This window comes from Peromyscus californicus, unplaced genomic scaffold (genome assembly GCF_007827085.1).
Source record: "Peromyscus californicus insignis strain IS unplaced genomic scaffold, ASM782708v3 Scaffold_3__1_contigs__length_106647218, whole genome shotgun sequence".
In the NCBI taxonomy this organism is placed as follows: Eukaryota; Metazoa; Chordata; class Mammalia; order Rodentia; family Cricetidae; genus Peromyscus; species Peromyscus californicus.
In genome coordinates this window covers 106,451,098-106,468,504 of record NW_026294551.1, presented here as the reverse complement: position 1 = coordinate 106,468,504, position 17,407 = coordinate 106,451,098, and the positions used below count along the sequence as shown (strand labels likewise).

At 46.3% G+C, this 17,407-nt stretch overlaps 1 protein-coding gene across 5 annotated transcripts in view; it reads right to left on the bottom strand.

The window, feature by feature from the left end:
* Window positions 1-17,407, bottom strand: part of Abcc1 (ATP binding cassette subfamily C member 1) — a 132,633-nt gene that overhangs the window by 32,541 nt on the left and 82,685 nt on the right. For all 5 annotated transcript variants that reach the window (XM_052759608.1, XM_052759609.1, XM_052759610.1 and 2 more), the window contains 3 exons: window positions 4,232-4,378; window positions 3,121-3,208; window positions 914-989 (listed from right to left, as the gene is read on the bottom strand). In XM_052759608.1, the coding sequence (XP_052615568.1) occupies window positions 914-989; window positions 3,121-3,208; window positions 4,232-4,378 (311 nt within the window). The remainder of the gene's footprint in view (window positions 1-913; window positions 990-3,120; window positions 3,209-4,231; window positions 4,379-17,407) is intronic.

Here is a 17,407-nt window from a genome sequence, read left to right as displayed (position 1 = left end):
GGAGAAAGAATAGGTGGGGCTGGCAGGCAGAGAGAATATACAGAAGGAGAAATCTGGGAGAAAAGAAAGAAGTAGTTAGAGAAGGAGGAGGACTCCAGGGGCCAGCCACCCAGCTACACAGCAAGCCACAGAATAAGAGTAAGATTTACAGAAGTAAGAGAATGAGAAAAGCCCAGAGGCAAAAGGATAAGTTAAGGAAAGCTGGCAAGAAACAAGCCAAGCTAAGGCTGGGCATTCATAATTAAGAATAAGCCTCCATGTATGATTTATCTGGGAGCTGGGTGGCGGGCCCCCCAAAGGAGCAAAAACAACCAACAACTAAGCAAGTACAGTCACAGTGAATGAGAAGCACATAAGAGGTGTCCAGGGAATGACAGGAACAGGTACGCCATAGACAGATAAGGGCTGTGTGGGCAGACACCAGTGGAAGGGGTAGGTGTAGACAGGCTGTTAGGAAACCTTGAGAAATACAGAGAACCACATTGTTAAGACAGGAACACTTCAACAGGGACCCGGCCTAGACACCAGCATACCCTGGGCCTCCAGGCACTGTGACTGGCTCTGAGAGAAACACCACACCCAATTTGGGCCAATAGGAGATAGGAAGGAAGTCAGAAGAATAGCAGAGTTCTACAGGCTCCTGAGACCCTGGATCATGCAGTACCTTCAAATGGACCGTCTCACTTCCCCTAACCCCAAATCCCCCTTGTGGCCCAGGAGCATGACTTCCTGTCACAATCAGAAGGGACACCTATACCAAGTACCTTCTGAACTGCTCCTCACAACAGCCCAAGTAGTTGTGATTGGATCTTTTTCCAGATGGGTAAACTGAGGCTCAGAAAGGCAAAAGTCATGGTCACAGAGGTAGAGTGCTCAGGGCCCCAATGTCAGTGTGTCTAGTTCCCAGGCTTACCCATTCAGCGTGGGAGGTTCACCCCTAGCCCATGTGAACGTCGCATTCTTCACAGTGATGCTATTCATCCCCCCACCTGGAAAACATCAGAGACAATGTGTTAGGAGTCATGCATGGCAACAGGCACACATGCAGATGCCATGCTCTGGTCTCCTGCAGAGGCTGAGGACCATCACTGGTTACTCAATGCTTGGGGAGACCCTCCTTGATCTCAAGCTGGGAGTGTTAAGCATGAGCCAAGATCAAGGAGAAAAGAGTTGTGCCCTCATGTAAACCTCTCTCCACCAAGGTAACCACCATCACACCCATCAACACACTCCAGGTCCTAGGCTATCATCTACTTTAAAGCTACACCCTTTACTCCTCAATTCTTGGATCCTAAAACATCTTCCCTTTCTGTTCCCCTTCCTTAGCCATTCCACCCTGCCCACCTCCCAGCAGGTCAATCTTTCTACAACTTTAGTGGCAATCAACTGAAAAAAAAAAATCTACTAGAAGCCAGCTAGGGAACAGGGAAGTGCTACAGGAAGGTGAGGAAGGGGTGGGAGTTTGTCCAATGCCCACATTATAAGATCCAGAAAGTCCTGCCCTGCTCCATTAACTTTGTCTCCCCTTGTTTTCCTTTTACTTCTGTCTCTATTTCTTTTTAAGTTCCTTAATTAGCAACTACCTTTAAAGCTGCCAGAAACACTTCCAGGGTAAGTGCCATAGACCAGAAACCCACAGCAAGAGGAGGTTGCTAGTTAAGAGAAACTAACTGCAGTTCCTCAAGAGGAGTGAGTGCGAAGCAGGAGTTGCACCTCATAAAAGAGGAAACAAGGTGTGCCACTCCAAGAACCAGCCAGAAGCTGGTACACCAGCACTGCAGCAGCAAACTAAGCTTTTGTGGGGCAGACAGGCAGGGCTGCATGGTGATTAAACACCTCAGAAGAGGAAGGACTGGTCCTGGCTCGGTGGTGCTTGCAGAGAACTGTGCACAGCTTGACTATAGGAGCTCTGATGGCTGTCTTGGCTCTGGAATTCACAGTGTTTTCCCACACCCCAAGAGCCTCAGGACAGCAGAAAACCATGCAGCAGAGTTCCAGCACCTGCCTGGACTGTAGTTCTAAAAAAGGGACAAGTGTCTTCCTAGTGGACACATGGCAGTGCCTGGAGACGACTTTGGTTGTCACACTGGGATGACTACTATGAGATGTGGTGGGGAGATGTCAGGGACACTAGTCAGCACCAACAATCATAAGGCTGTCCTCAACAAGAACTGTGAGCCCCAAGCACCCACTGTGATAACCTTCTAAGGGCAGGGGAGAAGACCTGTGACTCATACATCACTGATGAGATCCTATAATAGCCCACTAGGCTCCTGGCACTACATACACCTCATTACCAATGGCCAGACGCTGTCTTCAATTCTGTTTACTGGGCTCTGAGCCAGAGGGTGTGAGTTTGAATGCTACCACTTCCCAGCTAGGCAGTCTCTCTGAACCTCTTTCCTCCTGTGAGCCAGGATTGTGCTGCTGGCACCACCCTGAACCACTGCAGTAGTGAGTATATGCACACAGAGGTCCAGGAACAAAGGCTGGTAGCAGAAGAGGTGCTCAGGAAATCTCAGCCCCAGACTTACCTGCTGGGCATCTCAGGCAAGTTTGCTAACCCTGGCTCCTGCTCTCAGGGCCATGCTACATTGTATGTTTGAACCAGCACAGGCACCAAAACTACATGGAGAAACCCTGTCTTGAAAAACCAAAAAAAAAATCCACAGGATACCTGGCTGGGTCTAGTGACACAGCCCTGTACTCCCACCCATTCAGGAGGCTGACGATCCCAAGTTTGGCCAGCCTGGGCAACTTAAACCCTGTCTCAAAAAGTAAAAAGTAGACTGAGGCTATAGCTCAGTAGTAGAGCACTTGCCTAGCTATGTGTGAAGTCCTGTTTTTAATCCCCAGCAATAAATTAATCAATTAAAACATCCAATGAAAGATCCAGATGAGGAAAATGAAGTTCTGAGTGCACACATACAGGCAGAAGCAGAAACTGGGCTGTTTCTCACCCAAAACAGAACCAACACCTGGACTGAAAAGCCCAAAGGGCAGGGGACAAGATAATAGTGAAGCCCCTTCCTGTCCCTCTGCAGAGGCCAGACCCTGGGTCTTGTAAGTCCTGGAGGGGCCAGGATAAGGAGCCAAAGTGGGTAGATGAAAGGTACCCACCATCCTTGATCGACCACCGCTCGATGCTGTCTGGCTCCAGCTCCTCGTGAGACAGAAAGATCCGGAGACGCTTGAGGGAGACGCTGGCCTGGAGAAGTAAGCACAGGGTGTATCACCCTGACACTATCTGTACCACCTGCTACCCTGTACCTGGTGCCCACAGAAGTCAGTAAGTGAAGGGCATGCTGCCTCATGCAATGGGACTTTGGAAGGCAGCACCTCTACACTGGCAGACTGCGTTTGACTTCGATAAATTACTGGGTTCTGGGTCCTAATTATGGAAAGACAACACATGCTGCAGTGCGTATAGGCAGAGGGTCTAGGTTTGCTTAAAAATCCTTCAGCGCACAAAGAATGAAAGCAGGAAGAATGGATGAAAACAGGAAGAGGAAGAGGGAAAGAGGTCCTCAGAGCTTTTAAAGAGTGGATCAGGACCCATCAGCAGAATATAAAACTGAAGAAGTAGGCCAAGACTTATGTTTTTTTAAACACAGCTGAGAGAGGGCCAGAGGAACATAGAACACTCCAGAAAGATTCTTTGAGATTAAAAGAGAAGTCTTGAGGTAAAGTCCATACCTCTTATCCCAGAACTTCTGAGGCCGAAATGGAAAGAACATGAATTCCAAGCCAGCTTGTGCTAGAGTTGAGTTCTAGGCCAACCTAGGCTACAAAGCCGGACATTCTGTGCCAAGGAGGAAAGTGTGTTTCTTTCTCAGAATAGAATCAAATGACTCCTTACTGCTGAGATAGGAGCCATGCTGGGATCAGCAAGTGATTCATGCACAAGGCTCCACTGGGTCATCCAGGACTCAACATGAGCAATTTGTAAAAGTGTGGTCAGGGCTTCTCAAGTAAATCAGTGGGACAGTTTAGATCCAGATGACACTGAAGAACCTGTGTGCACTGTGGTTCAGAGTCCCCATTCCTCCTCCTGGTTCCCTGTCACCCACATACCTGCACAATGTTGCTAATTATCATAGGAGTATGCTGACAGCTCCCAACTCCTGGTCCCCACTGTCCCCCACACATCTGCAGTGATGCTACTGATGACCATGGGAGGATTCTGAGAGCCCCTATGTTACCCTCCTGGCCCCCTCTGCCAAATACACACCTGCACAATGCTGCTGATGACCATGGGCAGAATGTTGAGTGGGAAGCGCAAGATATTGAACAGGGCTAGGGACACGAAGGCTTTCTTTGCATCTAGGATGTTGCTCTCATCCACGGTCACATAGACAGCAAAAGTTGACAGGGCCACCTGCAAACAGGGCAAAGTGTTGAATGATGGTGTTACAGCTGCACCACCCTCAAAAGGAAGGGGGATTCAGTCAGGTCAGACCTCTCCACAGGGCTTAAAATGGAAAAAGCCTAAGAGGGGTAGGAAGAGGCAGGTGCAGAGGCATCACAAAGAATGAACCCGAAAGATGGATGATCAGGAGCCAAACATCTGGCCACTGTGGTAAGTATTCTTGACATGCAGGTGATCCTGGGGTCCATCAGTTGATAGAGGGCTCTCCTGGCATGCACGAAACTCTGAGTTTACCCCAGCACTGCATGAACCAGGTAGGGTAGTGCATATCTGTAATCCCAACACCGGAGAGGAGGAGCCAGGAAGATCAGAAATGTAAAGTCATTCCTGGCTACAGAAGTAGTTCAAGGCCAGTCTGGGTTAAGACTCAAAAACAAAACAAAAACCAGAAAGTCCCAGCAGTGAGGATGGTGCACAACAGGCTGATCATGCCCCAAGGACAGCCCTTTGGTATGTTAATTTCATCCTTTGTCTGGAGAAAGAAGAGTCCTGAATAATCCCAGAGGGTGACTTGACTCAGGAGGGGACAAGTGCCTGGTGATTTTGAGTCTGTCCCTCTCTGCTGCTCAGATGGGAGACTCCCTGGTGTCATCTAGTGGGTAGCCACAGGGTCCCTTAGGAGTCCTCTGGGACACAAGTAGTAAAAGCAATTCGGAAAAGCATATATAGGGCAGACAGACAGGCCTGGTCATGGAGCTACCAAAGGCTTTCCCCTGGACATAACCTGAGCAGGAGCAGCCATGCACATTTGTGTCATTTCAATCACCCCTAGAAGCCAGTGGGGCATGAAACTAGAACCTATTCACCCAGAGCATGTCAATTGTGTGGCCCAGTGTGGGCTCTGTTCCTCAGATGGGTTGGCTCCCCATATATGACATGAAGTTGACACACCTATAAGGACATCCAAGCCAAGTACTGAGTGCAAATCCTATAGGGTCACCGAGGAGGCTGAATTTATTCCACTTTACACTTATGGTCAGGCTCTTTTGGCCATGCTGCCAAGGATTCCATCCTCCTAGAAACATGAGTCTGATGTATCCAGCAAAGAGACTGAAAGGGAAAAATCAGTAGCCATCTTGGGAGATGCTTCCCCCTCCCCTCCTCCAAAGGTACTTGCTGACCAGCAGTTTTAGAAGTGACCAGAAGTTGAACTTGTAAGGCTGGGATAATAAATCTATGTATCCTGGACTTGGCAAAACAAGATATGGGAAGTAATGAGCTCAACAGACCAGAAATTGAACTTATAGGAGAACAGGACTGCAACAATAAATCTGAATGTATATATCCTGGGTTCAACAAAAGCAGGACATAGGGAGTAAAAAATTTATGTCTCTATAGATATCCTGAATCCTGTTAGCCATTAGTAACCTCATGCTTATAGTTCAGTCAGTAACTTCAAAGAACTACCTCACCCCTAGCCCCCTCGTCCAATCCGAAGCTGCATGTAAACCTTTCCTATATAAACCCCTTAAAGTGAGTGCTCAGGGCTGTCCTTCACGGACCAAGTCCTGAGCTTGCTTGTTTTGTTATTAAAAAAACCTCTGTGTGCTTGCATCGGATATCGGCTCTGTGGTGGTCTTGCTTGGGGGTCTTGTGACCTGGGCACAAGAAGATCTGCTTCCCACTCCACCTGTCAGCAGACCCAGGGAAGAACTGGGAGACAGTGCACCAAAGGCCATCAACACTCTATCATGTGGGTGAGCATCCTGGATATACAAGCCTCACAGATTATGTTTTAAACGTTTTGAGACATATTATGTTTTTAACCTTATTTTATTTTATTTATGTTTGAGACAGGTTCCTACTATGTAGTCCTGGCTGTCCTGGAACTCACTATATACACTAGGCTAGCCTCAAATTCAGAGATATATATGCCTCTGCCTACTGAGTGCTGGGATTAAAGGTATGTGTCACTATGCCTGATTAAAATTTATTTATTTATTTATTTATTTATTTATTTTGGTTTTTCGAGACAGAGTTTCTCTGTGTAACTTTGTGCCTTTCCTGGATCTCGCTCTGTAGACCAGGCTGGCCTCAAACTCACAAAGATCCGCCTGCCTCTGCCTCCCGAGTGCTGGGATTAAAGGCGTGCACCACCACCGCCCAGCTTAAAATTTATTTTTTAACTCACACATTAAAACTGTACATAGGGGCTGGAGAGATGGCTCAGTGGTTAAGAGCACTGACTGCTTTTTCAGAGGACCCAGGTTCAATTCCCAGCACCCACATGGCAGCTAATAACTGTCTGTAACTTCAAGATCTGACACCCTCACACAAACATACATGCAGACAAAACACCAATGCACATAAAATAAAAATAAAAAAATACTTAAAACTGTACATAATAATGAGGTGTCATGTGATGCTTTGGACACACAAATTCAGGTCACATTCCATCCCTCAATCATTTCTCTCTCCACTGCAGTAAAAACATATTTTTGCTCTAGCTTTTCCAAATGGACCAGACACTATTCTGGTGGCACTGTGCTTTCATCTAATAGTAATTTAACAACGATCCATCAGTCTCTTCCCACCCCTCTCCCTCACACAAATGTATTTGTTCAAAAGTCTCTAAAAATTGCCCACACATTGGAATATTACTCAGCCATAAAAAAGAATGCCATTCTTAAACATGCTATTTCATGAATGAAACTAAAAAAATGTTATCCTGACTGACAGAAATGGAAAGCCATCTCATATTTTATTCTGTTTATACAGAATGCTCCCAACAGGCAACTCTGCAGAGGTAGGAAGCAGACTGATGGTTACCAGAATTAGTAGGAATAAGGGATTGGGGGTAACTTGTAACAAGTATTGTTGGGGACCGACTCCGGGCAGCTGTGTCCTGGACTTTGTCAAGCCTTGACAGGAGGTTCCTGGCCTAACTGCAGGATATACGATTAGATAAACTTTCTGGAGCCTGTCGGCCAGCTGCAGGGGGCCTGGGATCAAAGGGACTTCACCCTGACCCTCCCTTAGGAATTTTCCATTCTTCTCTCCTTGCTTCCCCTGCTCCCCCTCACTGCCTGAAGCCCTGCTTATAAGCCTCAACACCCAGTCAATAAACAAGACCTTGACGCAACTCAGACTGACTCTGTCTTCCTTTATGCGCCTGGTCTCCTTTCTCTCTCGCCCCCATTGATCTTTCAGGAGGTGCCTCCTCAGGTCTCATCAAATAACCTGGCCCGTGGGATGGGTCAAAGTATAAGGTCTTCTACTAGGTAATGAAAATGGCTGCTGAGCTTGCTGCCTGCTAGAGAAAGTGTGAAGCTATAAACTAATATGGGGGCACATCTCAAATATGAAAAATTTTACAGGGGCCAGCAAAAGAGCTCAGAAGATAAAGGTACTTGCCGCCAAGCCTGACAACCCAAGTTCCATCCCTGGGAAACACATAGTGGAAGAACAGAACCTACTTCCACAGGTTGTCCTCTGACCTCTGCACGTGCCCCATGGCGTGCACACACACACACACACACACACAGTAATGAAAGTGCTCTAGTATAAAAGCCAATCTTGGCCAGCACCAGGGCCCACTGGATTGTAGATGTCATCCTTTCTCATCATTCTGACCTTTCTTCCACTCATGTCTGCTCTCACTGCTCTAACTCCCTCTGTCAGACCCAGAGTTCTATGCTCTCCAGGAAGTGAGGGGCACACTAACAGTCATTGTAGTGGCATCCCTGCTGAGCTGCACCTGGCCTGGCTCCCGAGCATAGCACCTAGCCCTAATCCATCTTTTGTTTAGCAGACACCTTTTGTTTTCCCTTGCTGCCCTCTATGTGAATCTTGTCTTAGAGTTTCCCAAGGATACAAAGGCCTATGCAAAACTTGATTCAGGAAACCATGGTACCTGAGAAACCGAGGAATTTGCACTTGGCATTGTGTTGTTGGAAGCTCCTTTCAGGTTGTTTTGAGCATATGGAAATTAACTGGCTGAACTGTACTGAAGAGAAATAAAACTGCCCTAGGCAAAGGGTTAGGCTTCAGTCCTTGGAGGCTGGACCCCCCTGCAGCCATGACAGGCTAAATTCATTCTTAAGATGCCTCTGTGTCTTCATTCCACAGACCCGAGTGAACCCACACACTCGTGTAGCGACCACACAGCTACAAGTCATCATCTGTTAACTGAACAACTACTAGGTTTTGGGTGCCACAGGCTGGGGAGCAAGGCAGGCCTGGAAGCCCAGGCATCAAGGACTCTGGAGTGGAGTTGGTAGTGCAGAGTGGCTGAGACTGGCACACAGTGGGGACCAGTGTTAGGGAATATTAGCATTCAGACCCACCCCTTGGGGACCCACCCAGCATCCTGACCAAGTCATCTTACCTAAAGTCCCCTTTAAGAGAAAACCCCTCCCCCTTCTCTCTCACTTCCTTCCTCTTTCCCTCCCTCTCCTTCCAGGAGGCATGCACCTCCTGATGGATTCACAACACGCCCCCACGGTTGGGCATGTTTGCGCATGCCTGGCGGACCTAGACACTTCCGCCTAGCAGTTCCAGGTCAAAATAGCCATTTCCGGGTCAAGGCGTCTCGGTGACCAGGACCCCGTGACTTCACATGGTTGTTTAAGAGCGCACAATGCAACCATGTGATCTGCGCATGCGTGGAGTAGCTATGTCGACCTGTGTATGCATGCGCCACCCAGCCTTTATAAGCCAGCGCCATATTCGTGGCTTCCTCTTCCTCTTCCTCTTCTTCCTTCTTCTTCTCCACACACGTGTCTCTCCACAAGCCTGAGCACTCGTCTGTCTCTTTTATCTTAATAAAACTCTTGTTAGTGGATTCAGTCGTGTTTCATGACATTTCCTCGAAGAGTAAGAGCGCCGCTAAATAACACCTCCACTTCCTCTTTTTCCCTCTCTCTTTTCCCACTCTCTCCTTTCTCTTTCTTCCCTCTTCCCTCCCCCTTTAATAATAAAACTTTCCTCATGGGTGCCACCTGTATAGTGTAAGTGACTTTCCATCCTGCCTCCTTGGTCGATGCCCAGTGTGTCTACATGGCATGTCTCCCTCACTTGCCTCGGGCACCTTGGCTCAAACCTGCCAAGGCTGCCATGTATAGTCTGAATGCTAACATTCCCTAACAACCAGGGCAGGCCTTGGACATTCTAGTAGATGGAGTCAGATTTCTGTCAGCATGATAGAACTGAAGCAATACAACTTTCAGTCACTCATTCATCCACCCACACACGGGTATTATGTAGATGCCATATGCCAAGGCCCCTCTGCTCTGGAGACAGACATAACATGCCAAGCTCTGATCAGTAAAGTGCCACATAGTAGTCATTACCCCAGGGGCTGGTAATTACTCTACAGAAGGAGGTCCAGGACAAATAAGAGGCAAGCAGCTCACAGAACACCAAGAGCTGAACTCTGGCTTAGAAAAGAGGAGCAAGTGACAGATACTCTAAGCTCTGAGCCCAGAACAAGAGTCAAGGCCTCTCACCTGTCTCCCATCACCATAGGTAAACAGCACCTATCCTTGAAGCAGGAACCTGCCAGTGGAAAGGCAGCACAGACCACATCTTTTCTCCTAAGGAAGGCAGAGGCTGGGTACCTTTTCAGGGCTCAGGGCCATGCTAACAACTGGCCTCAACTGTTTCTTGACAAAAGGTTCAGCCAAAATGTTGGAATCCCGACATTTTCAGCCTTCCCAGCTGCTCTGACTTCAGGGTAAAATCTCTCCACAGGCTCTTGTGTTGGGATACCTGCTCTCCAGCAGGTACCGCTGTGTGGGGAGGACATGGAACCCTCAGGACACCAGGCCTAGCTGACAGATATCAGATTCCAGAACAGGTCTTCCAGGTTATAACCTGACCCTGCGTCCTGATCCACCAAGTTGGGAGTAAGCCATGCTGAAAGCCAAGCTCCCAATGCACTGCAGGTCCAACGTCATCCTAGGCACCACAGTACACTGGTATCTGTGAGGCAAAGCTAAGCCCTCCTCCATTAAATTGCCTCTGTCAGAGATTTTTGTCACAGCAATTAAAAAGGTAACATATACCGAACTCAGTCAAAAACTAAGGGGCAAGTTCAGAGGTCCAGAATCCTTCTCTCCAGTACTTTCTGGCTTTGGAATGGAGACAAGGGCAAAAGATCTTTGAAGGCTAGCATTTTCAGAAACAGGCTAGAAACTACAGGTTCTGTCAAGGTTGCAGTAAACAAAGCTGAAAGGAGTTGGAGATCTGAAGAGCATTTCAACATCAGACATGGAGATGTAGAGTTTGGAGTTTGCCCAGCTGGTTTTTGATCTTGCTTTAGTCCACCATTTCCTCACTATGCTCACTTCCCTGTGTTTTGGAATGGTAATGTATATCCTGTGTTATTTTTATGTTGAAAGAATGTGATCTGCCTTTTGATTTTACAAAGGGATTATAGTTAAGAGATTACCACATGTCTCAGAAGAAACTTGGGACTTTGAAACAAGTTTGAGACTGTTATAGACTATGGGGACTTTTGAAGTTGAATTAAATGCATTTTGCATAATATTGTTACAAGTTTATGGGGGCCAGGGAGTAGAATGTGGTAGTTTGAATGTAATTGGCCCTCAAAATCTCAGAGAGTGGCACTATTAGGAGGTATGGTTTTGTTGAAGTTCGTATGGCCTTGTTTGAGGAAGTGTATCACTGCGGGCTTTGAGGTTTCCTATGCTCAGGATACCATTCAGTGTTTCTGTTAACTTTAGTTGCCTGGAAAATGTAGCACTCTCCACTCTAGCACCATGTCTGCCTGCAAGCCGCTACACTCCCCCTTATGATATAATGGACTGAAACTGTAAGTGAGCCACCCCCCAGTTAAATGTTCTCTTTATAAAAGTTGCCCATGGTCATGGTGTCTTTTCACAGCAATAGTAACCCTAACCAAAACACAAGGGTTATAAAAAAAATAAATAAATAAAGTGTTCCAGGCCCATCTCATTCTTAGGGGAGCACAGCTCAGGTAAACCTTGTCACCCATCCCCATCAGTCACACACCTAATTCTCAACAATAAAGACTTCTACAGTACCCTCAATTACTGTGTGAAAGCAAAGGGAGTAAAATGCAAGGTGCTTTTGTGCCCAAAACAAGGTGAGGAAGGATAGGGTGATTTGTCCGTGTCAGAAGACACTTTTTTATTTATTTTTTATTTTTTTTAACATTTATTTATTTATTATGTATACAGTATGCCTGCATGTGTCCCTGCAGGCCAGAAGAGGGCACTAGATCTCATTACAAGTGGTTGTGAGCCACCATGTGGTTGCTGGGAATTGAACTCAGGACCTCTGGAAGAGTGTTGGAGACCGACTCCAGACAGCTGTGTCTTGAATTTTGTGTGACCTTCCTTACTTTATCAAACCTTGCAAAAAACAGGTTTCTGGCCTAACCGCGGGCTGTACAACTTCCTGGAGTACGTGCTAATCAGCCAGCTGCAGGGGCCTGGGACCAAAGCGACCTCACCCTTCCTTAGGAATTTTCCATTCTTCTCTCCTTTTGCTTCCCCTGCTCCCCCTCCCTGCCTGAAGCCCTGCTTATAAGCCTCAATACCCAGTCAATAAACGAGACCTTGACGCGACTCAGACTGACTCTGTCTTCCCTTATGCGCCTGGTCTCCTTTCTCTCTCGCCCCCATTGATCTTTCAGGAAGTGCCTCCTCGGGTCTCCCCAATAACCTGGCCCGAGGGACGGGTCAAGTGGCGCCCAAACGTGGGGCTCGAGGCATGGTGACCTGCCGGACGACGGACAACAGAAGGGGCCCAGGAGAGGATCAGGGTAGAGACGCCCGGACCGCATCACTCGTGCAACGCGGGAGAGTCTTGAGGTAAGTGTGTCGTCCCATCGATCATGGGCAAAAATGTATCTAAAGAGGCTGTTTTCTAAAGGAGATGAAAGGTAATCTTAGGGAGAGAGAAATAAGAGTTAAAAAAAAAAAAAAGGATTTGATAAAATTCTTCCAATATGTGGAGGAGAAATGTCCCTGGTTAGTGATTAATGGACCAGGAATTCACCCTTTGACTTGGAACAAGGTTGGAAAAGATATTAACAAATTAATCAGAGACGGGAAAATGTCCCGGACGCCTTATTTAGTTTTTATCGTGTGATTAGAGATGTTCTAAAGGAAACAGAGGGAGATGGGCATGTTTCACATTTACTAGCCCTTGCAAAGGATTTTCTCTCAAACTCCCCCTGCCTGACACCCAAGGGTCCAGAGGTTTATTGACATCTACCAGTAAGAGCGCTCTCTGTCTTGTCTGTGTCTCTCTGTCTTGTTACTTTTGTTTTATACTTTGCAGGCTTGATTTGTACTTTGCAGGCTCTCACTGGGACAGACGTGTCCGGACAGTGAACCTGTGGCGAAGGGAGACGTCCCAGAGCCCTAAGGCCACCTCAGAGGTGACCATTTGGTTTAGGAGCATCTTTGGGTATCTTCCCCCACAGTGGGAGGAAGTACCACTTTGTATTTTGTCCCAGGAATTTGTCAGAGCCATTTTATGGGTTTTTTTGTATGTTTTGTTGTGATCATTGTTACTTTACTCTCTCCTTCTCTTCCAAAAAAAAAAAAAAAAAAAAAAAGGTACATGTCTGACTGACAGGGATGTGGAAGCTGTTTGATTAAGGACAGAGATCCTCGAGTCTGGATTGTTTTTCATGTGACTGAGCCTGGAGGGTTACCTCCCCCACCACCACCACAGCACATCAGGCTGTCATTGTTCTTGGAGCTTTGTTGGTTGTTTTGTTGGGGCAAAGTTTTTTCGTGTGCCCTTGGTCTTGTGTGTAATGTATTACTGTGACGGACACTATGGGACAGTTCCCTCCTTCTCCACTAGACCTTCGCCTAGCCCACTGGAAGAATGTGTGAGCCACAATAGAGGGAACTGGGTTCCCCACCCCCACTCCCCGATTGAACTGAGATAAACAGGTAGCTCCTGCCAGGTGGGGCTTGCATACTGTAAGAGGGACTTGCTGGCTGTGAATGAGGCCGTCGTCTCAGTGCTGATGTTCCGGTTCTTGGATTGTCTGTGTAAATGTTATTTGTTTCTGTCTACTAACCTCCGTTATTTTCCTAAAGGAAGAGGAGGAAAGAGAGGCATAACTAAGGCCACCTCCGTCCCTCCCTAGCTCTCTTGCTATCAGGACTGCAGCCAGCTGGCTGCTCTCACAAGGGTGGGGGTGCGTGCTCTCCGTACAGGCGGGCAAAGATGGGAGCTCTGGACAGGGCAATGGGGACTGCCTGCAATTGACAAAAACTGTGTGAACACTGAGCGGAGAATCTGACTTTAGTCAGGGGAGTTAACAAAAACTTTTTTTCAGGAGCACTGGCAGCCAAGAACATGCTCTATGCCCACTGCTCCCCCTCCCTTCCTTTACTGTGATAACTTCAAGGTCTCTTCTGCCAGCCAGCAGCTTCTCTTGTTAACCCTTCTCTGTCCTAATATTGCTTAAAAAGAAATGTTAAATTATCAGTTCAAGATACTGGGAAAATTATGCTTTTGTTTCCACAGGAAAAATAAAAATTTACATGGGTGTTGTCATTTGAGTTCAATGAGTTACAAATACTTGCCATCATTTAAGAGAACTGGTTTCAAATTATTGTTAGTTAAGATAAAAAAAAATGTTTTAAAAAAATATGTAAAATGCAAGTTATTAGAATACATAAAAGCAAGGTATAAAGGTCTGAGGATAAAAAAAAAGGCTTAAATAATGGTTAAAAAAATGATGACTTGAGATATATATAAAAAAATAAAATGTGTTTCAGATTTCTTTGTCTTGCTATTCTGCTGTTACACTGAGACTCCAAAGGGTCATAGTTGTAAAAATGTCTGTCTACTCTACAGGTATGAATGAAAAATGTGGCCACATGTATGTTTGGTTTTGAATGTCTGAGTTTGCATGTCCTTTATGTTAAGGAATACAAGTTAATACTAGTCATCTGGCTATTCAGATACTAGTTTAAAGCATAAACTGTTCTATTTTAATAAAAAAAAACTGAGAGGTATATTTGACTAATATATCTATAGGAGAACAAATTGGCCTGATTATTGTTACCAAACTTAGAGATATTTTCAAGATTGGGCCTAGATTTATTTGGCTCAGATACATTTAATAGATAATGGTCCTCAAACCTGTTCAAAGATCTGATAAATATGGCATTTACATTATTTGATAAAAAGCTTACTATAGCAAACAGAGACTTCAAGCTCCCCAGCTCCTAGCAATGACTCCCAAGGTCTCCAAAAAAGATATGGAGCAATGACAAGAAGATGCCACCTGAATTGTGGACAACACCGACCACTGGGCAAGACACTCTGACTCAACACCTGCTGCCAGGGATTTGGCCTATGAGACACTGACAAGATAAGGTCAGTTTTTACCAAGTTGCTCCTCAACAGGGAAAATTTCACATTATGGGCCCAGCAGCCAAGACTGATGCTGTCCTGACACCTGTCCTGCCAACACTATGAAGACTATAGGAGCCTGGGATGATGGCAGTCTGGGTAATGGATAGTCTCTGTTGTTTTTTAAATAGATTTAAAAGTCTGCACTCAGGTAAAGTTTATCCTTCTCAGATCTTTGATGACATTGATGACTGGACTAGCTATAGCTTTCTCAGCTTAGTAATTGATTGATCAATGGATTAATTAATTAAAGCTAATAAGTCTTTTTAAAAAAAGATAAACAGGTTCTAAATATAGACTTACAGATGCTTTTCATTGAGCCAAGGAAATTTCAGTCCAATCTATACTTGGCTCTCTAGATAGAAAAGACACTATGGATTTCAGGGCAAATTGATAATACTACAATTACTAAGACTATGGGTCTAAAAGTTCCAAATAAGCTCGTAAGTTTTAACTCCTGTTCCTAGTTTATATCTGTCTCAACAGGTTTCCACTTAGCTGACAGATACATCCTAGCATCATTTGCTGGTGACAACCTACTGCAAATGACTGTGAGCCCTGAACTTGCTGAAAGCTGATATGGACCAATTCAGCCGATATGCATACCATCTCTTCAGCTGGTCAATAAAACGTTCCCTCTTGTCTTTGACTAACATTCTGGCTTTCCAGGGCCCTGACAACAACGTCCCAATGTCAGCAGGAAGTAATTACAGAAGAGAAAACATCGCCCTTGTTTCCCGCTCCACCACCCCCCCCCCCCCCCGAATGTTAGATCAAAAGGGAATTTCTTGTCATAGGGAACCTGAGATAAAGTTCCAAGTTCCTTAAGAATAAGGAACTCTGTCAGCCATCACAAGGCTTTTGGCCCTTGTGCTTCTGCTAATTACTGTTGGCTCTTATATCACTGATGTCTTAACTAAATGATGATTCATGTCTGGGTACCACTAAACGGAGGATGCTAGAATTCCAATATCCACCTCTGAACCCATGACACACTTGCAGATGGCAAATACTGAATAAGGGGAAGCTCGCTTTGCCATTGATAATGGGAAAACTCTTATGTTCTGGTCCAATTAGTCTCCGATATGGAATTCTTTGAGCAGAGAGGCAGATACACTCGAGAACCTGTGTCTATGACTATTGCCCTCTTGTTAGGTATTGGGGGCATCACTGCAGGAATTGGTACAGGAACTACTGCCCTCGTGAAGAGCAACCACCTTATGCAGTTACAAATGGCTATGACTACTGACCTAGAGGCCATAGAAAGATCCATTTCTGCTCTGGAGAAATCTTTAACCTCGCTCTCTGAGGTTGTGTTACAAAACATAAGAGGTCTGGATTTATTATTTTTAAAGGAGGGGGGATTATGTGCAGCCTTAAAGAAAGAATGCCGCTTTTATGCCGACCATATGGTATTGTCAGGGAATCGATGGAAAAATTAAGGGAAAGGCTAGCCCAAAGAAAAAGGGAGTTTGAAGATCAGCACGGGTGGTTTGAAAATTGGCTGCAAGGGTCCCCCTGGCTCTCCACCTTGCTACCTACCATTCTAGCCCCCTTAATTGTTTTTCTCCTTCTCATTACCTTTGGTCCCTGGGCCAGATTCCGAGGAGGCCGGCCAGGAGCCCCATCAAGGACTCAGATTCAGTGTCCTAAGGCCCTAACGTCCCCACGGTCTTGCTAGAGGGTACCCAATGACAGGAATAGTACAGGGCTCACGCCGGAGACAACAGCGTACAGAGGTCGTCGAGACCGGCTCAACATGGCACGCTGCCGAGCGTGGGAAGCCCCCTGTGTAGCCTAAGACAGGGACTCTCTCGGACCCTAGCCACCCCGATCACATGGACTTGGTCCATTTTTGAGAAAAGAGGGGGAACTGTTGGAGACCGACTCCAGACAGCTATGTCTTGAATTTTGTGTGACCTTCCTTACTTTATCAAACCTTGCAAAAAACAGGTTTCTGGCCTAACCGCGGGCTGTACAACTTCCTGGAGTACGTGCTAATCAGCCAGCTGCAGGGGCCTGGGACCAAAGCGACCTCACCCTTCCTTAGGAATTTTCCATTCTTCTCTCCTTTTGCTTCCCCTGCTCCCCCTCCCTGCCTGAAGCCCTGCTTATAAGCCTCAATACCCAGTCAATAAACGAGACCTTGACGCGACTCAGACTGACTCTGTCTTCCCTTATGCGCCTGGTCTCCTTTCTCTCTCGCCCCCATTGATCTTTCAGGAAGTGCCTCCTCGGGTCTCCCCAATAACCTGGCCCGTGGGACGGGTCAGAAGAGCAGTGGGTGTGCTTAACCACTGAGCCTTCTCTCCAGCCCCCACTTTTTTATTTTTTTATTCAGAGTTGAAAATCAAACTCAGGGCCTTGAGCATGCCACGCTACGTATAGTGTAATTCTACTAGAACACATAAAAATATTTTAAAGATTTATCTTATTTTTATTTATCTGTGTGTGTTTCTCTCTGTGTATGTGCCACATGTGTGTGTGAGTGCCCACAGGGACTAGAAGAGGGCGTCAGATCCCCTGGGACTGGAGTTCCAGATGGTTGTGAGCAGCTCACTTTGGGTGCTAGGGACTGAACTCAGTCCTCTGGAAGAACAAGTG